Genomic DNA, 22,312 nt, shown 5'->3' with positions numbered 1-22,312 from the left:
ACACAAAGGCAGTATTTAAATCATATTTTGAGCAACGCTCACAGGTCTGCATGACCCTTATTTTGAAAAGCGGAAATGTAAGAGAGTGACTTTGTAGAAAAGTACGCTTGCGTCGTGAGATCGCATGCTAACCCATACATTAAACAAGACGTTTTGTTATATTTTTTTATCAAGGCCACGGGGGAGCTTGGAAACCATTTGACCAGCTCGGAAAAAAATATTGAAAATGAACCGTATGTATCTGAATAATGAAGTTTTTGAGTTGTCTTTTTATGTTAGCTTCCGTTTCGCGGGGCCCGTCCATTGAAAGCTTCTTGCCAGTCAATTTGGCTGGTGGTGTTGCGTTAGTTTTTTGAGCAGGTAGAGCAGGAATCGTTGCACAACATTTACTGTGATCCGCTTAAAAGCAGTCTAACCTATAGGTTAAATTCATATTGCGAATTCATTGATATTTGAGGAATAATTGTATAGAATGTCTTTTTAAACGATTGTATTTTTTTAGAAACTGGCCCACCCTTGTCTACCCTGCGCCAACTGGTGCCCCCTTTGCAGCTGTGCTCAGCCGCCATATGGCAGCTGGCCAAACAGAAAGATGTGATGAACTACCACAAACTTCAGGAGTTTGTTTACACCGTGACTGAGGCGGTGCCCGGTCTGATGAACTCCAAGCAGAGAGCCCAGCTCATCCTGGGCCTTCGAGCGAGGGTATACAGTGCTTGTGTTTGTTTTCAGTGAAACAAAATAGACTTCATCTTTGCTAGGATAGTTGAATTCTCCATGTTTCTTGTTTCTTCAGTTGATCCTGGAAATGTGCAAAGGCACTGTCCGGGGTTCTGTGGACTCTCAGATGATCAACAACCACTTGGAGAGACTCCCAGTAACTCCAGATGTAAGTGTAGTGATGACATCATCAACTTCTTATTTTATTTTACGTGGATAATAAATGTGTGCTTTCAGAGTGACATTGAGGTGAAAACAGCGGAGTCCACTTTTGTCGCGCTGGTTCAAAGCCTCTTGAAGGATCCAGCAGAACGAGCTTACTTCTTTCAGGTTGGGCTAACTAATTTATTGCCCTCGAAATCCATAGTTTTTGTTGTAAATGACTTGTATCCGTGTAGGAGGTGTTCCCTGTAGAATATGGGCAAAACTTTGATGCCGCCCTACATGTGTTACTTTGGGAGCTGCTCTCAAAATTAGAGAAGCTGCTCCCAGTGCCAGACCTCAAGCAGGTATTAATTCCACTTTGTCCTGTCGTTGTCAATTGATTCATCTGGGAAAATAACCGCTGGCGTGTTTTGATTCCAGACGGCAGCCTGGTTGGGCTCGGCTCCCGCCGTTTTGGGCGAGTGTGTCCAGCCTACGCCAAAAGAGCTGGCCTTAATCTTTGAGCACTGTAAGGCTGCTGGACTTTTTCAAATGCAACGTGAGTTCACCTTGGAATTTTCTAGTTCATAATCTCATCCATGAAGTTGGAAGAAATCTTCTCGGCTGTTGAAGTTGAACAAATGTTCTTGATTTTTGCAGATGGTCCCTCGTCCACCATCGGCAGCTGCATCATGTCGGCTCTGTCCATCCCACCCTCTCAAAAAGCAGGCATCTCGCAGGGTCCAGATTCTGTGCACAACTACTCCAACATATTCCATCCTGAGCAGTACAGCGTGGTGACGGTCTACACCGAGGTGGAGGTTCAAGATATTGCAGCTGTGGCTCAGACAGATTTCCTCGAGGTGGAGGTGACGCCTGCCGAAGATGCCGCGGGCGAGACGGTGCACATTGCCAAAGCGCTGGAGGCGCTGACCAAAACGTTTGCATTGAGAAAGGATAGTCTTGAAAACGACACGGCAATGAACCAGCAGTTTGCAATTCATGATGCTTTGGAGGAGGCCAGGGATGACGTCCGACCTGACACTGAAGCAATGGAGGCGTCTGCAGAAGAGGACATGACAACCCAAGCCACAGAACGTGCTGTCTGTGAAACACAAGACTCACACTCGTCCATTCCACTAATGGACGTCTCCAGCGGCTGGTGTGACTTAACGAGGTATCTTTAAATGGGGTAACACATGTGCCGGAACCTGTCCCAACTGGGTATAGGTGAGATGTGACTGACGACAAAAATGTCCTTTTCTCTCTCAGCGTTCGAGCTGACCAACCAGTTGCCTCGTCTGTGATCGCCATTAAAGGAAGTGACAGAGGTGAGCCCGATCACGTCAAGCGTGGAATTAGCTCTTCAACTGCGTCCATAACATTTCAGATTATTTCACCCGCAGGCGAGTCCGAAGAGATGACCTCCATCATTTTCACATGCTCACAATGCCCGTTCCACCACTCGGATGAGAACAGCCCGCCGCACTTCCACATGCAGAGCGTTCGCACCGATGACTACCGCAAGCGAGCAGGAGCCAACGCAGCTCCGATTCCCTCTGACTCGGATGAAATCTTTACATCCATTAAGCTCCTACCGAAAGGCGATGCGGAGCAGCCCGCCGGCGCGACGGCTACCGATGGCCCTGCGAGTTCCGGCAGCAGGCAAAAAGCGCTGATGTGCGAGACGTGCGGCAGGACGTTCACGCGGACGTCGGACGTGCGGCGCCACCAGCTGACCCACACGGGCGAGCGGCCCTTTCGCTGCTCGCAGTGCGATCGCACCTTCCAGCACTCGTGGGACCTTACCAAGCATCAGGGCAAGTCGCACGCCGCCGCCGTCTCCTTCGCCTGCTCCCCTTGCCACGCGTCCTTCGCCAACCTGCGTGCGCTGACCGCCCACCACAAGCTCTGCCACGCGGACGGGGGCCGCCTGCCGCACATCTGCTCCATCTGCAGCCGCGGCTTCGCCTCGGCCGGCGAGCTGCTGGAGCACAGGAAGTCGCACGTGGCCAAGCGCTACGTCTGTCTGCAGTGCGGCGAGGACTTCGACTCGCTGCTGGCGCGCTCGCTGCACCGGCAGTCGCATCAGGTGAAGCGGCAGTTCAAGTGCCCGCACTGCGAGAAGACGTACACGCGGCGCTCGGATGTGAAGCGGCACATGGCCACGCACACGGGCGAGCGGCCTCACGAGTGCGGCCAGTGCGGCAAGCAGTTCTCGCTGCGCTTCATGCTGGTCAAGCACCTGCGCGTCCACACGGGCGAGCGGCCCTTCCAGTGCTCGCACTGCGCCAAGAGGTTCACCCTGGCGTCGGTGTTGGCGCGCCACGAGAGGATGCACACGGGCGAGAAGCCCTTCCTGTGCTCCCAGTGCGGCAAAGCCTTCCTGTCCCAGGGCGAACTCTCCAAACATCACCGCTCACACGTGGACGAGCGGCCCTTTGGCTGCTCGCTGTGCGACAAGCGTTTCAAGAGCAAGAAGACGCAGCAGGAGCACCTGGTCTCACACACCGGCGCCCGCCCTTACCCCTGCGGCTACTGCGGCAAGGGCTTCGCCAAAGCCTCGGCGCTCACCCGACACCACCTCATCCACACGGGCGAGCGGCCGTTCCCCTGCGGCTACTGCGACAAGTCTTTCCTCACGCTCAGCGAGGCGCAGCTGCACCGCCGCGTGCACACGGGCGAGCGGCCGTACGCCTGCGAGTCATGCGAGCTCAGGTTCAAGAGCTTGTCCGAGCTGGCCTGGCACAAGCGCAGCCATTCGGGCGCCGCCAAGGCGGCCAAGCCCAACTGCGGCCAGTGTCGAAAGAGCTTCTCATCCAAGGCCAAACTCAAGAAACATATGGAGACGCACACGGACCTCATCACCGAATGACAGTTGACTCAAACACTGTCAAAGAAATCACTTTTTATGTTCTTTCTTTTTTTTACATGCAAATGTTATTTTCTTTCCAAGCAAATGACATCAAAAGAGCATATGTAGACAAAAAGATATGGAGTAAAGTTGTCCCCCCCCCTCCCCAAATGATGTACAGTATTTATTGCGTTTAACCTTTAATTATCCAGGTCGGGCAATTGAGAACATATTTTCATCCGCACTGCTGACCAAACAATTGAAAAAAAATCAACTGAAAGCAATGTGGACATTGGGATCAAATAGTTGCGAGCGGTTGTATAAGCAGAGATCACGGATGCAAATACATTCCTGAAATGGTGTCAAAGCTTAACTTCACTGTTACGGTCGACTTCATTATCTCGTGTCTTATTTTTGTTGTTTGCCACCATTTTAGGCATTGGGCTTCCCGTCTAGGCGGCCGCATTTGCTCACCTCAGCTATTTTCTAGAAAGGAGGAGGAAGAAGCTCTTAAATGTCAAGCCGTACGTGCCAGGTGAGTCATTTCCGTCGTAATCACAGTGCACACATAAAACGGCAGTCCCATTAATTATGAAAATTTAAATTCTTCGGCAGGACTGCTGCGACGCGTGTGGTCGAAAACACTCATCTTGCACATGAGATGTGGTGAGTCCATATATTTCCATAGACCCAATAATGTGTCTGCTTGGAGTTTTAATATTTCGAACCTCATTAGAAATTCCCAATACATCAGAATACTTTTAGCACATGCAAGGACCACGGCGAGTTAAAAATCCGCCACACCAGAAGAGGGTGTGCGCGAGTAGATTCCCTTTTAGTCGCTTCCCTTTGTCCGTTCTCATTGAGTGCGGGAGCACCGACGGGAGGATTTCTCGCATGGACTAAATAGACAAAATGGGCGTAAAGTCGACGTCTGTGCATGCAGATAACAGCGCAGACATCACACGGGCCATCATTGTGATTTACGCCTCGGCCGGCGTCGGCGGTGCAGGTGGCGGATTAATAACCGGTCATAAAGAGGAAGGAGAGGCGGGGGCGTGAAATGGAGAGGCGGTAAAACCCAAGCGGGGATGATGAGCTCTCCACTGCGTCGCCAGTCGCTCTCCGCCCGGCCGAGCCCCAGCCCCAGCAGGCATGCTGCGGAGCGGGACCACGAGCAGCTAGCCGTCCGGAGACTGTCCTTCCCACGGAGCCTCAACCTCCTCACGCCGCCGCCGTACCCTCGCCGCGCCTCCGCCATCCCCGGCTACCTACTGCCCACCTACCAGGAGCAGGAGGACCTCCACCAGCAGCGCCGCCGTCTCTCCTCGCCTCCCGAGATATCCCGGGTGCCCCCGGCCCCTCCTCCGCCTGTGGCCGCCGCCGCTCCTTGCCGCCGCCCGGTGGGAGTCATGCACCTCCTCCGTCTGGGTCTTCTGGCCTTCAGCTGCCTCTTTTGGGCGGTGGGCTTGGCTCTCTTCACCCTGGGCGTGTGGGCGCAGATTTCCCTAGCCGACTTCATGCTGCTGTCGGCCAACCGCTACCCCAACGCCCCCGTCATCTTGCTGGTCACCGGGGCCGCCGTCACCATTTGGGGCTTCCTGGGTTGTCTCGGGGTGGCGGCCAACCTCCCGTACGTGCTGAGGGCGTACGGCTTCTTCCAGCTGGCCGCGCTTGTGGCGGGCTTGGCCGGCGGGCTCTGCGGTCTCTTCTACCGGGAGGACATCGCCGGGGGGTTTCGTAGCGGCCTACAGCGAGCCGTGGCCGGATACACTGAGGACGAAGGACGTGCCGACGCGCTAGATAGCCTCCAGAGGGCGCTGCGGTGCTGCGGGGCCGAAGGATGGCGAGACTGGCTGACTTCGGACTGGGCCCTCCAGCACACGGCCTTCCCGGCCAACGAGAACGGCACCCTGGGGTCCGTGCCGGACAGCTGCTGCATGCGGCGTAAAGGCTGCAGGAACAGGCCGCTGCCCTCGGAGGACAACGAAGGCGTGGTCGCCGCCGGCATCCACCCCCACGGATGCTTCCGGAAAGTCTTCAGCTTGGTCAACGACAACGTGTTCCACATCGCCGCCACCGTGTTGGGATTGGCCTTCACCCAAATCGGCGGCATCGCGCTGGCGTGTCTGCTGGCTAACAGGCTAGCGCCGCGGCAACGCGTTGTGGCAAATTGATATGAAAAAAAAAAAAAACGTTGTGACCATTTTTAAGATTGCATTGTTGTTGCGGTGTCGTTGAAAGCATGTGACATTTGACATTAGCGAAAAAGATGGCCCCAAAGCCTATATAAAAGGAAAATTCATCACACGGCTCAATTCAGTGTCAATCTTGGTATGTCTGTCAGAGCTATGTTTAGCCTGGGTCGTTACAGCGAGTCTTTTCAACGCATGTGCATGGATACTCAGTACTTTTTTTTTTAAATCATATCTGCAAGCCGTTTGTTTTTAAGAATAATGTGAAATGTTTTTCAAATGTTTTGGGATAATTGTGGTGACTTTATAATTAAACTGTCATTATAGGCAACTTTGTGGGGGGGTCGCAACTTACACTACACTACTTGCAGAGAATCGGGGGTCTACAGAGCCCTGCTGTGAACGATGACTGTACTTTACACAAAGAAAAAAAAATGAGTTGCATGATTTGCAGGTGAGGTTTAACCTCACGATCACGTCACTTTTGTTGCAGTGGCTAACAGTTAAAGGTGCTCGCGATAAGATGTGAAATGTTTATGACTTCTTGAGTGTCTTAAGTGTTGTCTGAAAAGCTACGCAAAGATTTGTGAATTGTTGGAAATCATGTCGATTTGCTCAGAATTTACAGGATTTTTTTTTTTATATATATTTGTCTGAAGCTATGTCAGATATTCTGTTAGGCTAGCGTTGCAATGCTACTGTTTTGGCAACGTTGCTGAATTTGTACAAAACATCAGGTGCACATTTTAAAACGTCACTTTTTACAGCAACTGGTGTATTTTGAGGCAGCTACGCTAAGTTAACACTCAAGGCCTCGGAATTCATCGTTGACGCTCGAAGATGTTTTTTTTTTCTATGATGTATCTGCACAAGAATAAAGCATGGGTGAACGCATTGTGTGTCCACGATAAACATCAATATTTTGCCACAGATTAAGATATTGATCCGTCCGCCAAGGTCAAGAAAAAAAAACAGCCATTCATCTCCCTGCGCCCAACTTGCCAACATCATTACAAAGGGCACATTGTGATGATTACACGTGTCCTTGCGGCAGGAACACAACAGCAAATCATCATTAGAGCTGAACCTTTTCAATGATAAATGTCTGTATCAGGACGCCATTTTTAGGACCTCATTATGCTATTGATTAACCTACATTGTGGTCTGTCTGGCAAGGCTTGCGCTTCACTGCGCTGGCCCTTTTTTTTTTTTTTAACCCTATTGTGACCTTCTCATTCACACAGAGAAGAAGGAATGGAGGCCCGGAGCAGCTGTTTTGCACCTTGCGTCGGCAAGTTGTTGCCATTCCTTGGAAAAGTCCCCCATGCCGCCACATGGTCGACAGAATCAAGCACACGCAAACTACACGGGTGTATCAAGGGAGTCCGAACCACCCCAAAAAAGCAATGCAATGTAAGTGTGACATCACCAAATAGGGGCGTGTCCTGTCAATCCTCTTATTTGCTAAGTAGTTTAGGCTGCAAGGAATTTAAGCAAGCCAAGCCAGAAAGTAAAAGTGGGGCCACTTTTCACTTTTACTGTTTGGATTGGAATGTGGAAAATGACACTCGGTCCGTACAAATAGTGGTTTGCTGTGGCGTGTGTTCGTCTGCTCCACATCTGCTGACATGGTTTCCCTCTTTTGCTCTTTGCACTGCAGCCCGCGTGAGCAGCATCGCCTGCCCCACATTCCCGGCCCCCGCCACAGCTGCGGGACATGTAAGCGAGCTGAGCTGAGCTGAGGTGCGCGCGCCGGCCTGGAGGGGGGGGAGGGAAGAAAAAAAAAAGAACACAACATGGACTTCAAATCGGAGCTGCTCAAGTCCATCTGGTACGCCTTCACCTCGCTGGATGTGGAGAAGTGCGGAAAAGTGTCCAAGTCTCAGCTGAAGGTACGCAGTAAGTCTTGAGTTACGCTGTAAAAAGAGGGACGTGCTGGAAGGGCAAAGGGCAGCAAAGTCCGCTTTTCTTTTCTATTTACGCGGCATGTTATCTGAAGTTCAAATATTTGACAAAGCAAATTCTTTGGCGCTTGGTTAAAGAAAGAAAGGGGGGGGGAAGTGATAATGGCATGTGACAATTTTGCTGTCAATGTGTTGTTTGTAAGACTTCCTGCTTGCTTGAGTGCAAGCTCGGCTCGGTAAAAAGAATCCAGAGAACTTGTGCGAAGCTGTCCTAACATGTCACAATCTCTGCCTGCTCCTGTGTGCGTGCATGCGTGTGTGTGTGAGTTTTTATGGCTCATGAAAGAAGAAAACAAAAATGAGGCCAACAATACGTGTGTGTGTGTTAATGTTAATTCCTATATTAGTTTTGTATGCAGATTTTTTGATGATCTCAAATCGGTTTTAGTATTTTTTTTTTTTAAATGCATTTCTTATTTCCTTTTATCTACATTGCAAAATTGCTTATCAGATTTTTTGTTTCAAGGAAGTTGTTATGAAAACATGCTAACACTGATTGGGAATTTTATTTATTTATTTATTTGGTCGTTGACGTCACCTATGCGGACAGCGAAATATGAAGATTTCCTTTCATTCCCCCATGTCATAAAAGAGCAAGTCGTATTTGTTTTGTTCATTGGATTTAATTTGACTTTTCATCCACATTCATTCTGCATGTTTGCTTTTGTCGTCATTGAGGTGCTTTCCCACAACCTGTACACGGTGCTGAACATCCCGCACGACCCGGCCACCTTGGAGGAGCACTTCCAGGACGACGATGACGGCCCCGTGTCCAATCACGGCTACATGCCCTACCTCAATAAATACATCCTGGATAAGGTGAAGCCTGCCGGCATTCCACTGTCAACATATCGTGCGCCGCGTAACCCGAGGTGGTGCGTTGCAGGTGAAGGAGGGCGTGTTCGACAAGGAGAAGTTCGACGACCTGTGCTGGACGATGACCATGAAGAAGAACCGAAAGGGGCCGGCGCCAGAGGGGGCGCTGCTGTCCGAGAGGAACTGCTTCAAGCTCTTCTGCCTGTTCAACCTGCTGTCGGAGGACCGCTACCCGCTGGTCGTGATCCCGCAGGAGGTAAGCGGAGGGAGCGGAAAAGCTGCAAGTTGAGTCTTAATGAGGCGCTTCCTTCCTGTCATTTCCCTGGAATGTTTTTGCGGCTTTCCTGTGACCCACGAGAAAAAAATGAACGACTTTAATGGGCCTTTATTTTCTTTTTTTTATTATTTACCTTTAATTTAGATTTTTATTTGTCTTTTCTTTGTCGTTATTTTATTCAACATAACATTCTTAAATATTTTTATTTAATGAATTTTTTGTGCTTTATTTTACATGTCAACTGCTATTTTATTTACGCTATTTTTGGGTGAAATACTAGTTTTCCAATACTTGATGGTAAGTTTTTTTTTATTTTTATTTTTTTTATTTGAATTTTTTGTTTGTGGAGCTCGTTTAACTTTTTCTCCTTATCTCTTTTTTTTTTTTTACTTTCTAAAGTGTGTATTTATTCAATGTTGTATGTGGCGCTATTTTATGTGCATAAAAAAACATTATATCTCAGGCTTTTATTAGATTTAGTTTTTTATCCTACTGCTGTCACGCAGATAATATCCATGAGCAATATATTAATTATTGATCAAGGTGGAGTATCTACTCAAGAAAATCTGCAGCGCCATGAGTCAGGAGTGGGACGGCAAGCCCCTGGAGGACCTGATCTCCCAGAATCCCGCACTGCACGACGAGGGTCTCAACGTCTGGAGCTTCCTGGAGCACGTGGACGCCGGACGCCTGCTGCGCGTCACCAGCGCCGAGGCCTTTAGCCTGGCCTTGCACGAGGTCTTCCTGGAGATGTACCACAACGTCCTGAAGCGGGTTAGAGAGCCGGCCGTCGTTTCCTCACAATTTCTTTTGGGGGAACTGATATTAAACTGTAGCGTGATGGCGGCAGGGGTACATGTGGAAAAAGGGCCACGTGCGGCGCAACTGGACGGAGCGCTGGTTCGTGCTCAAGCCGTCTTCCATGACCTACTACGTCGGCGAGGACCTGAAAGACAAGCGAGGGGAGATCCAGCTGGACAAGACTTGCGTCATCGAGGTCTGTCGGGTCGCCGGATGCCGCCTGTGTGGGAGTGTGGTCCACGTTGCTCGGATTGTTGCAATCATTTCTGTTCTGTTCTTGTCATTCCAGCCCATTCCGGACAGAGAAGGAAAACGCTGCTTGTTCTGCGTAAAAACTCACAACAAAACCTACGAGATGAGCGCGTCGGACCAGAGGCAGAAAGTTGAGTGGACGCAAGGTGGGTACAACACGCACGTCTGCAACCGGATCAGAACCGAATGTGTGCGTGTACGCGTCCAGCCGTGCAGACGGCCCTGCGTCTTCAAAGCGAGAGCAAGCCGTCGCTGCACCGGGAGCTGAAGGCCAAGCGGCGCGTGCAGCGGGAACACAGCCAACGGGAGCGAAGCTGCAGTGCCCGCAGCAGCTGCAGCAGCCAATCGGAGGACTCCAGCACTCTGGAGGCGGAGCGAACCGACAAGGACCGGCAGGACCTGGAGATAGAAAGCATCATCCAGGTCAGACCTCGGGACACTTCATTAGGGACACCTCTAATGCCAGAACAATGGAGCGTTCTTGGTCCAAATGTTTTGTTGAGTTATTTGCATTTTTTGGCCTTAAGTTAAGATTTGATGTGGATTTCTGAAAATAATATTGCTGATTGATCATTCTTATACCTACTATACATTTACTGCAGTAGTGTTACGCGACACTTTTTGTTGGCGTATGGTTTTAATATCGGAAGTTAGAACCTTCAGCTACAAACGAGTCCTTGACTTTTATGTTTTTTTGCGCTACTCAGACTCAGTTGACTGTTGCTCACTATTGGTGCCACTTAGTCCGCTTTCACAATTTTGTGTCTCATAGCACGCGCGAGAGCTGGAAACACGGCGGCGGGAGGTGGACGAGCGGGAGAGGAGAAAACAGAGGGAGGTGCAGATGGAGCTGGAGAGGCAACTGGAAGAAGCCCAGATGGTGAGTTTGACGATTATTTTGTACTGGCTGGATTATTACTGCTTTTTTTGGCAATCATAACTGCTCGCTTGATGCGGTGCCAGATAAGGGAGAGCATGAGGGCGGAGATGCAGGAGCGGGCCAAGGAGGCCGAGCAACAGCGGCAGAGAATACAAGAGCTGGAGGTCACGCAGCGCAAAATGGAGGCCGCGCTCAACGTGGAGATCCAGGCGCGGATGGAGGAGGAGAGGGCCAGGCAGGAGCTGGAAAGGTCACGAACACATGTACACACTGCCTGGTGGGCGCGAATGACAAAAGCACATTTTCGCATTGGTCAAGTCTGCCTGGCAACAAGTGACCACTTTTGCTGCGCAGAGGGGAAGGTATGGTATCGGGTACTCATGGAGGATGCCGATACCAGCCACCCAAACTTAAGGCAAAAAAAAAATAATAATAATCTGACTTTACATAAGCCTTTCCTGCTCGTAATTGGTGCTACACTGGGGCGAATTATCACATGCATCAGAAAGACGGAAAGGTCTTTGTTCACAATTATACGTCATTGCATTCATTGAAATTCTATGTGCTATCAGGAATTGGTTTTGGTGAGTACTCAAGAATGAATACTTGGACTGTTATAGTTCTTGAAGTTTTTTCTAATGTTTGAAGTTATTTTAATGACTTTCATCAAGTAAATGTTTTGTTAGTGCAATTTCTGAAATAAAAATAAATACCTTTTTGATTTCCATTTTGATTCCGGCTCTTCTTTGTCCCACTTGCAGACTGCTGGAGGCTGAGGAGGAGAAAAAGCAGCAGTTCCAGCTCCTCCAGGAGCAGCAGCAGGTCCTACGCAGCCTCAGCCCCGATGAGGACGCCGCCGACGTGGACCACGACCACGAAACGGACCTCCTCGCCCCTGACGCCCTTCACTCGGCCTCCCTGGAGCTGCAGGATCTGCGAGCGTCACGACAGAGGAGCCACCAGCACTTGGAGGTGAGGACAACTCAGTCCAGTCACACTTTTGCACCGTAAGCCCGCTCTCATTTGCACGTCCGCATTCCAGGAAGTACAGGAGAAGCTGAGGAACGCCAGCCAACATGTCCGCCACTGGAACGTCCAGCTGAACCGTCTCATGAAGCCCATCGGCCCCGGAGGTGCGCACACTCAACACATTTTGTCCTTTTTACACAATATCGTCCAGTATTCACTTCTATTGCAACTCTCCATTGCGTGCATCATACAGTAAATTTTGTTGTTAGTTTAATGCTTACAAACAATACAAAATGCCATGGACAGGCTAACGAATAGTATAACCCTTTAAGTTCTAAACTGATTTTATGTATCCATTGTAGAACGTTTGGAACGTCGCTCCACCAAACATTCGTGTCCCAAGAAGGAAGGCGCCCTGGCCAGCAACGAGTTCATCTCCAGGTTCAAGGTCCGAGGCGCTCGCAATAGCCACGCACCCGAAGAGTACCGGGACACGCTGGAGGAGAACATGGAGGCAGCACACCTGTCGGACGACTCGGAAGATACGGCGGAAACATCCAACGGAACAATATGACCAAGCGGAAATGACCACTGTGTTGGTATTTATAGTGACATGACAGCGAGATCTGTGATGACGTGCACATTCCAGGAGGACAGAGATTTACTTTTTTTTTTTTTTGAAAAATAAAATTGATGGTTCATTAATGTGACCTCTTGGCGCCTAATGATGTGTGACACTCAATGGACAAAATATTAGGTACACTCCTAGAGCCAAGGCAAGGACTGTGAAATAAGGTTTCTGATATTTGTAACCGTCAGCGACACTCTCTAACTATATTACAGAAATTAAATAATAATCATAAACCATGCATTACTATTTAGTTCATTACTAAAGTAATTTTGCTCCCTGAATTTATAAAAAAAAAAACTATCATTCATCATACATAATGTAGTTGGAATTTCATTTGAAATAATTAATACTTTTTTTTAAAGAAGTGAAATCTACTTTTACAAAAATAAAAAGTATTTTCTTATGAGAATTCAGTTTGCATTTTGATTTAATTTGAACTTGCCACGAACGTGTTCTTTAACCTGTATGATTTTATTCGTTCAAGATAACAAATTATTTATATAAAAATATATCTATAAACAAAAACCGTGCTTAGGTCGCGACCTTTTTGTAATTTTACCACTTTTTCTTGATATTTTACTTATTTTCCGCATCGCTTGACTTGAGTGTAGTCACCACGTACGGCCACAGGAGGGCAGTGCAGGGCCGCAGGCGAAACGAAAAATTATCAAAACCCGGAAAAGAACGCTAATACACACGGAAGTAAACATCGTAAGTCGTTCCGGTGACAGGTTCAAACATGGGGGCCTCCATAACTCTACATGCCGAGCCACGAACTCATGTATTTTGTTGACCTTTATTTACATTTTTCATTGACATTATAGCTGATGTCGGCGTCGCTGGTTGCAGCCTGCGTCCGGAAGCTCAGACCGCGGTTCCCCCGGCACAGAACGCTGTCCACCATCCAGCCCGGGAATGGCTCACCCCCGACCCCCGCTGAGAGGAGACCCTGGAAGGACCCCGGCGACCGCTCCGTGCTCCTCTTCCCCGGCCAGGGCAGCCAATTTGTGGGCATGGCTCGCGGGCTTTTGCGGTACCCCAACGTCGGCGAGATGTTCAAGGCGGCCCGGGAGATCCTCGGCTACGACCTGCTGTCATTGTGCCTGAACGGCCCCGAGGAGGAGCTGACCAAGACGGTTCACTGCCAGCCGGCGGTGTTCGTCACCTCCCTGGCTGCCGTGGAGAAGCTCAACCATCAAAACCCCAAAGTAAACACTCGAAAGTTCGGATTGACATTACTGACCAAATCAAAAAACTACAGCCACAGTTTTGATATCAAAATGTATACCCCTATAAGGTGAGCATTACTGTAGTTGTCAAGGCAAAATATTTTTATTCAGATCTCCTATACTATATGCAAGTATAAGTCGCGCTAATGATTTTATTTTGGGTGGACATTTGAACTTAATTGGGCTATATGGTAGCATACAATATTTGGAATATTTTAGTTGAATGAATTCATCACGGTTTTAATTGTTAAGATAAATATGAAATGCTAGCCAAGATTAAGTCATGTTTTTCTCATTAACAAAGTAAGGTTAGAAAACAGTCGTTTAATATTCAAACAATGTTACGCATTAAATGAAAATATGGTAAAAAAACTTCAAATAAAGTAAAGCAAATTTGTCAATTTACCTCTTTGATGAATGACAATTTTAAAAAAAATCTGAGGGAATGAAATTTAAAAAGGGTAAAAAAATATATATATATATTTTGTTCATGATTTGAGTAATACATTTCTGCAAAATGGACGAATCAGGCAAAAACAAATTTAAAAAATCTTTTACACTGAAAAAGTAAATAAAATCCTCACATTATGTACCATAATTTTTTTGACTCATTGTCTTCAGGCCATCGAGACGTGCGTTGCTGCAGCCGGCTTCAGTGTGGGCGAATTCGCCGCGCTCGTCTTCTCCGGCGCCATAAGCTTCGCCCAAGGTAAACACGCCTCCATGTCCTCATCACCGGTGTCCAACCTCTACATCTTCCTCCTCCTTCAGCTCTGTATGCGGTGAAGGTGCGCGCCGAGGCCATGCAGCGGGCGTCGGAGCTGGCGCCCGGCGGGATGCTGTCGGTTGCGGGCAAAGCTCAGACGCAGTACAAGCACGCCTGCCTGCTGGCCAAGGAGCACTGCCGCGGTCTGGGTGTGGCGGAGCCCGTGTGCACCGTGGCCACCTACCTCTTCCCGGATGGCAGGGTGATCGCCGGCCACCGCCAGGCGCTCGACTTCCTGCAGCAAAATGCAAGGCGGCTCAACTTTCTCAGGACCAAAATGCTGCCCGTCAGCGGCGCCTTCCACACGGAACTCATGAGCGCCGCCGTCGAGCCCCTCAGAGATGTTCTGCGGCAGCTGGAGGTCAGGACTCCACCGCTATTATAATATTAAGACAATGGAAATGACACACATTAAAAACATACAATTACTAAAAAGAAGAATAAATGACCCTTGTGTGGCGTTTGTAAAAAAAAAAAAAAACGCATTTAAATAAATAGAAATATGATTAAACTGATTTCGAAAATGCCATATATAGCATGGAAGGAATTTAGAAATGTTCCCACATTGTTTGTTTTGGTTGCATTTTAGCCATTAGGAACATAATTTTTGCTAGTTGAGCCACTGATGATTGTTCAGCTATAATGCTTGGCGTGCATTTTGCGCAGGTGCGGCGTCCCGAGATTAGCGTGTACTCCAACGTGGATGGCAAGCGCTACATGAGCGAGGGCCACGTGCGGCGCCATCTGACGCAGCAGCTGACGGCGCCCGTCAAGTGGGAGCAGACGCTGCATGAGATGTTCGAGCGAGCGCGCGGCCAGCGCTTCCCGCGCGCTTACGAAGTCGGGCCCGGCCGGCAGCTGGGCGCCACGCTGCAGCGAATCAACCGCAAGGCCTTCGACGGCTACGCCCACGTCGACCCGGCCGACGATGATGAACACTGACACAAGGTTTGAATTAAAAAAAAAAACAAACTTTAATGTGCTGAGAGATGTGCCTGTCTTATACATTGCTGACTTGGACAGAGGAGCAAAGAGAGACTGTTAGTTTTCAGAGCAATTAAGTGAAATTGGATCATTTCCCACGCTGCAAAATGTTTGAACCAAATTAAAGTAACTTTTTTTTTTTTTAAATAAAGATGCAAGAAATTGCAGTCGGGCGATTTTTATTTAATGAAAAGCAGAAAGTCCAGCTCCCTTCTTGTTGTAAGAAAAGACAGTCCAGCGTCCCAATACTTTTAAACAACACTTAAAAAAATGCTACATATTGTATATACATTATATACGTACATATAATAGTCTGTATATATGTATAATTTTTTCCAATTTTTGGTAATTCCACTCAATAATGTCCAACTATTGGGTGGCGATGCAGATTTAAGTTTGCATCTGACTGGTCAATTTCAGATAAAAAACATACAATTGCAGAAGAAAATTATTGCGATATGCATTTTGAATAGGCCATTGTCACTATATCGATATTTTGTGGATGTATTTTGCAGCCCTAAAATATGTACGTATAGAGAGTATGTACACATGGAAATACTAATATATATGTATAGATATAGATAGAAGGTGAAAGCTGACAGGAAGAATAGAAAAACATTTGTTTGTTTTTGTCAAATAAGTATCAAATATCAAGCAAAAACCCAAACGGAGCATTCCTTTCCCACACTTTGTGGCCAAAAGTCCTGCTTAAGGCCTGTTCTGCCAACCCAGAAGCAAAAGAGCCGCCGTCAGAAGCGCTCCGCCGGTGAGGTCGCTGCAACGTCCCGGTTTAAAAGTGGATACCTGAGATTGTTTAAAAAAAAAAAAACACACATTTTGATGTGACACAATCCAACACAAGAAGATTGAAGTGGAATTGGAGATTACCCAGAATGCACCGCTCTCGATCCGCAAGCCCCACAATGGACGCCGCACTTGGCTACGGTAAAACAACAACACTTCAGCAGCGCAATTCAGGACGTGACGTCGTGGCGTGGTGACTTTACCGGAAGCGCGGGTTCCGCGTTCGATTTCGGTCCAGCTGGTCCCCGATGGCCGACAGCTGCCGGCCCACTGACCGCGTAGGCCAGCGCGCGCTCCTGCGGTACGACAACAACAGAAAAAAAATTGGGGGGAAAATTACTAATTAAATAATTAGTTTACGAGCATGACCCTTTCACTTGTGTACGATTTATGAACAAAAGTGTTGGGACACCTTCACGCAGCAAGTGGAACGGAAATAAAAGTCAATATAATGGTGTATTGACTGGATTTGTGTTTTTTTTTCTGGCAAAAATAATGACTGATTTGATTAATTAAATGTAAAAAAAAAAAAAAAAAAAAAACCATGACAGCCCACCCAAAAAAACACAACACAATTGCTTTTAATGGTCCCTTTAGCCATGTTGTGTTTAAAAACCTGAAGGTGCCGTCTAACAGGTGGCCCATGATGTCATCGCCAGGTCCTGCCTGGGGGCTCGATGAGGCCACGACGGCGTTGGCGGCGCGTCTCGGCTCTTGTGTTTGCTCCACCATGTTGTTCGCTAAAACGACGCCAAATATGCAAAGTCAAGTCACGTGCGTGTGTGTGTGTGTAAGTAACGTTCACAAACAGGCTGTGTCAACACCAAGTCTTCTAGCAGCATTGTTATCATCTGTCCTGACCAAACAGGATCGTCAAGAAAAATGACATCATGTTTTAGCTCAACAATTGTAGGTCATGTTCACGCCTTTATACCGTTTAACACGATACCATTTTTAATACTGAATAAAGATTTTTTTATCCTGTTTTTTCCGGCATACTGGTGGTAATTTGTTGTACATGCACCTGCTCTCCAAGCACTTCCTGTCTGTTGATGCAAATTGTCCATTTCCATAACTCAACTGTTGCTCATGTATTGCTAAACAAGCCATCCAAACAGCTTATTTTTTATATCATATTATAGCAACCTAAAAGGTCATCTAGCGTAAAAGGAGTCATCTAAAGGGGCTGAACTTGGCCTATTGTCACAACAAAGAGATGAAGTCGTCTCAAGTCCAAAGGTCATCTTCAAGATCACACACACTTTTCACATTTACGCGACTTATGGAAAATTCTGAAACAAATAACTTTACGCTAAATTAACACTTTTTAAAATCTCAATTGAGTGCACATGTCCAAGTGTGAAAAGAGAGGTAAGCATACCTTGTCAGTAGATTAAAATGGACGCCGCCCTGGAAGAAACACAATAACATTATGATTAAAAAAATATTAAAAAGCAATATTTTTGCAGGTGTTCTTTTTCAGCAACTTACAGCAGCGTCCTTTAATCTCGTCGCTGTCGGGGAAACTACCTCAGACCTCGCTTGGCCACGCCTTTACTGTTTTATGAGGGAGGGAGGGAAATACATGACTTGTTTTGGATGTACAGTACAGGTATCATACTTATTTCATTATATAAATTATATATATTATATTAAGTATTTTATTTGAATTTAAAATGTACATTGAATTGCCTCGGCAATGAAATAAATATCCAAATGCACAATTTTAGACACCACAAATGTTAACTTTAAGCAATATTTATGATGTTACTTAATTGTTATTATATATTTAAGCGTCATTTTATTTTATAGCCTTTGTCAAGAAAAATTGATGCTACTGTTTGTTTTCCGACGGCAAAATAAAAATCTTTAAATGTAAATAATGTCATTGGTTAACATTTTACTGTGGACTTGTTTGCTTTTAAAGCATTTTTAAAATGTGTTTTGGACATGTTTCGTGTTAGAACAGATAAATACTGCCCCCTGCAGATGAACCGAGGTAGTGTTTGTCATTGCACCTTGGTTGCTAGGTTATTGTGGTAAAAACATCCCACCCGAACCCACTTTCGCTTCTCTTGCATTCGCTTGAATTCTTTAATATATCTTAAATATCACCAAAATATTCGTACTAAAATTCAACAAACGTTCCGGCTCGATTTTATTCTGAAGAGCAATATATGTCGTCACTCCCCACTCGGATCGATAAGTTGCTGCTTCGGGCGCTAACTTGCTATGCTTGATGATGATGGAGTCGCTTCGATTTCTCTAAGCGGGGCCTCTGCAGGACCGAGACGTGAGCCGATGCCAGGCCGGTGAGGGTGCACCAGGGACCGGCAGGAGGGAGGGCGGTGTCCGGCAAGGAGGATGCGGCATCCTGCTAGTCAGAGAGAGCACCACTGATGTGATGACTGCCTGTTTGCTCACGTTGAGCCACTGGTGAGACATATTTGAAGATCACATCAATCATTCATTTCGTCTTTTTTTTTTTTTTGCTCTGTTCTTGCAGTGGGAGGGAACATGGCTGGTAAGGTGAAGTGGGTGACAGATATTGAGAAGTCTGTGCTCATCAACAACTTTGAGAAGAGGGACTGGATTCAAGTGACGGAAAATGATGACTGGAATTTCTACTGGTAATTAACAAGAAAATAGTAAGAACAATAGATTATTGTTGTGCGTCTAGTTGAACTATGCAGTGTCATCCCCATTGTTTAGAATTTAGCTTCATGGAATAATAAGAGATTGTGACTGAGCAATTGGCTGAAATGAATTGATAAAATATTGAAGAAGTGGAGGGAAACAAAAAAGGTACAGTGCAGTACTCGGCTGCAACCAGCAGAGGTGCTGTGCTTTCAACTAGTTTGCTAAATACACAAAGAAGAACTTGATACTCTTGATATTAATTAAGGCTAGCAATGCAAAATGGCGACCTGGCATGCTCCTAACATGACAGGATGAGCATCCAGACCATCCGCAACGTGTTCAGCGTGGACACGGGCTACCGTCTGACCGACGAGCAGATGGTCAACCACTTCCCCAACCACTACGAGCTGACCAGGAAGGACCTGATGATCAAGAACATCAAGCGCTACCGCAAGGAGCTGGAGAAGGAAAGCAGCCCGCTGGCCGAGAAGGACGACAACGGGAAGTACATCCATCTCGGTAAGACCCGCACAGGAAGTGACCAACATTTGTCATCAGCTGCATTTTTTACTCCTTCAGTTTTGTGTCTTAGATTTCGTCCCGGTGACGTTCATGCTCCCGGCGGATTATAATCTCTTTGTGGAGGAGTTCCGCAAGAACCCGTCCAGTACGTGGATTATGAAGCCGTGCGGAAAGGCGCAGGGGAAAGGCATCTTCCTCATCAACAAACTGTCCCAGATCAAAAAGTGGTCGCGGGACAGTCGCACATCCACGTATGTTATCAAATAAAAAACAAATAGCTAGCTATCTAATAGGCAACACAACATAGCAGGGTGACCAAACGTACACTGCTCAAATGGTTTGGCAGGTGCTGCTGTTTTGTTTAGCAACAGAGTGCAAAGAGTCTAACTTTTCAATATCTGTTTTTAGGCATTGATGAAATTAATTAATTAAAATGCCTTCAGTACACATTTTCTCATGATGATCCATTTATCTTTTGTGGTGACTTAAAGTGATTCCTTCGAGATGGCGACCGAAGGATTTCAGCAACTAAATTCTGAGTTCCTGTTTGTGCAGGTTCATGTCAGCCTCTAGTGGCAAGGAGGCCTACGTCATCTCCTTATATATCGACAATCCACTTCTCATCGGTGGGAAGAAGTTTGACCTGCGTCTCTACGTGTTGGTCACCACGTATCGGCCGCTCAAATGCTACATGTAAGACACCGCGCACCCAATTTAGATTATTTACAAGAATGCCGTTTATTTCATGACGACTATTTGTGATGTTTATTGTCAGGTACAAGCTGGGTTTCTGTAGGTTCTGCACGGTGAAGTATACACCGAGTACGAGCGAGCTGGACAACATGTTTGTGCACCTCACCAACGTTGCCATCCAGAAACACGGAGTAAGCATTGGGATATATTGGATACCATTTGACATTCGGAATAGTTTTATTCCGCTTCCGTTCATCCATCCAGGACGACTACAACCACGTCCACGGCGGTAAATGGACGGTGAGTAATCTGCGTTTGTACCTGGAGAGCACCAGAGGTGAGGAGGTCACCAGCCGCCTCTTTGACCAGATCCACTGGATTGTGGTGCAGTCCTTGAAGGCCGTGGCTGTGAGTGTGTGTTTTGAAGTGGGACTTGGTTTATAAAGTCAAATATTCACATTCATCTGTTTTGCACGCTTTTTCCCCCAGCCTGTGATGAACAATGACAAGCATTGTTTTGAGTGTTATGGTTATGACATCATCATTGATGACAAGCTCAAGCCTTGGCTCATTGAGGTGAGTCACTAAGCAAAACAAAAAGATACTAAGTTATTTGATTTTATTTACACGTCACTTTTCACGTATATGAATTAAAAACTCCGAAAAATGCCATCCAAATGATCAACCATTAAAAAAATAATTAAACAAAAAAAACTACAGAATTCTGACGCGTCCCCTTTAAGTCCATTTTGTTTGTGAGGCCCGATGCTAATGACTTAGCAAGCGAGGCTAAGCTATTTTTACGAACGCTCTCACGTCAAATCGCTTCACGGAGATAACCTTTGCCCGTTTGCGGTGGGTATAACAAAGCTTAGATGTCATTATTAAAGAGGTGAAGCGATATTGAATATGTCGGGTATAGACTTCTATTTCAAGGTTATTTTGAGCCTGTCGTTATATCTCCTTCGATAGCTCAGTTGGTAGAGCGGAGGACTGTAGGAGCTAATGCTGATATCCTTAGGTCGCTGGTTCAAATCCGGCTCGAAGGAAATTTTTTTTCTTCGTTTTAAAAAATAAATATTTACTGTGATTATCCCATTTTCTATTGCCAGGGATTAATAAAGTTAATGAATATAAAATGTAATTTATGTGTAAACACTCAATTTGACAATTATAAGACTCCGTACAAAAATATATAAAAATGCCGCAAAAAAAACTTTCTTACCAATATTATCACCAAAATTTCTATAATACTTTTCCAAAGCCGGAGATACCGACCATGCTTACACAGTGACTCGACATTCTTTCAAATGGCCCGAGGCAAATCTTTGTTTGAACACATTGTTTTTTTTCTCTGCTTAAAGTGGAAACCACTCGAGTGTACTCGAAGGCACAAAGGCATCAATCCGATCGATTTTGACTTGTGTTAGTGTGTAAATGATATTTAAATGCAAATATGTCTCCAGGTCAACGCGTCGCCCTCACTGACGTCCAGCACGGCCAACGACCGTATCCTCAAGTACAACCTCATCAACGACACCCTCAACATCGTCACACCCAATGGCGAGATGCCGGACAGCCGCTGGAACCGAAGCCCGCCAAGAGACGCCCTGGGGAACTATGAACTTCTGTGAGTCCTGGAAATCACGTAGGCCTTGTTGCCACTGGAGGTCCGCAAGGACCATTATTGAACATGGCCTCAAAAAAAGGACATAATGTCGTATCAACATTATTCCTTTGAGCAGCCCGTTTTGAACCAGCGACCGCTCTACCAATGGAGGTATCAAAGGTTACAGCATGTTGACATTCAAGGATTTGTGTGTGCAGGTACGACGAAGAGCAGGCGCAAAGCGACAACGCCGACCTGCGGAGCCGCTCGGGTCAGTCGCTGGGGTTAAAGGGCGCCAAGAGCAGCGGCATAGTCCGCGCCGCTGCGGCCACCTGGAAGTGATGCCCTTTTCATTACTCTTCTTGGACTCTAAAGAAAATAATTTTCTATTTATTTTATTTGATTGTGCCTCATTTTGCCTTCTACTACTCTTGGGGAATGTCATTTTATTTGTCCACTAGCTATTCATCTGCTTTACAAAATTCAAATTCAACGTGCTTTTGAGTCTTTCACTTAAGAATGGTAAAAAAAATAATAGTAATAAAAAAGGGGGGAGTATTCC

General features: G+C 46.7%; 6 protein-coding genes and 1 non-coding gene across 11 annotated transcripts; 6 read left to right on the top strand and 1 right to left on the bottom strand.

Annotated features, from left to right (window-relative positions):
• Positions 1-58: 58 nt before the first annotated feature.
• LOC148341107 (uncharacterized) lies at positions 59-3,878 on the top strand. Its single transcript, XM_088284195.1, has 9 exons — positions 59-233; positions 503-705; positions 797-889; positions 958-1,050; positions 1,119-1,229; positions 1,306-1,423; positions 1,525-2,041; positions 2,137-2,195; positions 2,271-3,878. The coding sequence occupies exons 1-9, from the start codon at positions 227-229 to the stop codon at positions 3,737-3,739; spliced, it is 2,670 nt and encodes an 889-aa protein (XP_088140321.1). The 5' UTR covers positions 59-226; the 3' UTR covers positions 3,740-3,878.
• A 277-nt stretch (positions 3,879-4,155) lies between these two features.
• Positions 4,156-12,582, top strand: def6c (DEF6 guanine nucleotide exchange factor c). 2 transcript variants are annotated; one of them, XM_088284209.1, is made up of 15 exons: positions 4,156-4,253; positions 4,334-4,384; positions 7,158-7,326; positions 7,574-7,805; positions 8,556-8,696; positions 8,764-8,949; positions 9,514-9,744; positions 9,821-9,967; positions 10,061-10,169; positions 10,232-10,446; positions 10,796-10,903; positions 10,987-11,153; positions 11,665-11,875; positions 11,946-12,036; positions 12,235-12,582. In XM_088284209.1, the coding sequence occupies exons 4-15, from the start codon at positions 7,710-7,712 to the stop codon at positions 12,444-12,446; spliced, it is 1,914 nt and encodes a 637-aa protein (XP_088140335.1). In that variant the 5' UTR covers positions 4,156-4,253; positions 4,334-4,384; positions 7,158-7,326; positions 7,574-7,709; the 3' UTR covers positions 12,447-12,582. The 2 variants fall into 2 exon arrangements, with proteins under 2 accessions (XP_088140335.1, XP_088140346.1); XM_088284220.1 differs by lacking the exons at positions 4,156-4,253; positions 4,334-4,384; positions 7,158-7,326 and adding an exon at positions 7,398-7,484.
• LOC148341106 (tetraspanin-7) lies at positions 4,175-7,033 on the top strand. Its single transcript, XM_088284233.1, has 3 exons — positions 4,175-4,253; positions 4,334-4,384; positions 4,665-7,033. The coding sequence occupies exon 3, from the start codon at positions 4,810-4,812 to the stop codon at positions 5,893-5,895; it is 1,086 nt and encodes a 361-aa protein (XP_088140359.1). The 5' UTR covers positions 4,175-4,253; positions 4,334-4,384; positions 4,665-4,809; the 3' UTR covers positions 5,896-7,033.
• A 619-nt stretch (positions 12,583-13,201) lies between the features above and the next one.
• On the top strand, positions 13,202-17,272 carry mcat (malonyl CoA:ACP acyltransferase (mitochondrial)). Its single transcript, XM_088282000.1, has 4 exons — positions 13,202-13,711; positions 14,354-14,441; positions 14,504-14,859; positions 15,165-17,272. The coding sequence occupies exons 1-4, from the start codon at positions 13,331-13,333 to the stop codon at positions 15,438-15,440; spliced, it is 1,101 nt and encodes a 366-aa protein (XP_088138126.1). The 5' UTR covers positions 13,202-13,330; the 3' UTR covers positions 15,441-17,272.
• LOC148341103 (uncharacterized) lies at positions 13,309-17,843 on the bottom strand. Its single transcript, XM_088282013.1, has 7 exons — positions 17,778-17,843; positions 17,668-17,696; positions 16,903-17,026; positions 16,490-16,582; positions 16,371-16,422; positions 14,683-16,286; positions 13,309-14,571 (listed from the first exon to the last, which is right to left on the bottom strand). Exons 3-6 carry the CDS (start codon positions 17,016-17,018, stop codon positions 16,191-16,193), a joined length of 357 nt encoding a protein of 118 aa, XP_088138139.1. The 5' UTR covers positions 17,019-17,026; positions 17,668-17,696; positions 17,778-17,843; the 3' UTR covers positions 13,309-14,571; positions 14,683-16,190.
• A 455-nt stretch (positions 17,844-18,298) lies between these two features.
• ttll1 (tubulin tyrosine ligase-like family, member 1) lies at positions 18,299-22,308 on the top strand. Of its 4 annotated transcripts, none has more exons than XM_088281978.1 (10): positions 18,299-18,598; positions 18,793-18,916; positions 19,237-19,445; positions 19,519-19,699; positions 20,004-20,141; positions 20,224-20,332; positions 20,406-20,549; positions 20,631-20,717; positions 21,608-21,771; positions 21,969-22,308. In XM_088281978.1, the coding sequence occupies exons 2-10, from the start codon at positions 18,804-18,806 to the stop codon at positions 22,090-22,092; spliced, it is 1,269 nt and encodes a 422-aa protein (XP_088138104.1). In that variant the 5' UTR covers positions 18,299-18,598; positions 18,793-18,803; the 3' UTR covers positions 22,093-22,308. The 4 variants fall into 4 exon arrangements, with proteins under 4 accessions (XP_088138104.1, XP_088138096.1, XP_088138089.1 ...); XM_088281970.1 differs by having other exon boundaries at positions 18,299-18,687; XM_088281963.1 differs by having other exon boundaries at positions 18,299-18,722.
• On the top strand, positions 21,104-21,190 carry trnay-gua (transfer RNA tyrosine (anticodon GUA)). Its single transcript is given in 2 exon segments — positions 21,104-21,140; positions 21,155-21,190. It is a non-coding gene; the product is annotated as a tRNA-Tyr (tRNA).
• Positions 22,309-22,312: the final 4 nt, after the last annotated feature.

Source organism: Idiotropiscis lumnitzeri, chromosome 2 (genome assembly GCF_059441095.1).
Source record: "Idiotropiscis lumnitzeri isolate Australia: NSW breed Sydney's pygmy pipehorse chromosome 2, RoL_Ilum_1.0, whole genome shotgun sequence".
NCBI lineage: Eukaryota > Metazoa > Chordata > Actinopteri > Syngnathiformes > Syngnathidae > Idiotropiscis > Idiotropiscis lumnitzeri.
Note: the sequence above shows the minus strand (reverse complement) of the source record. Positions and strands in the feature narration are given on the sequence as shown.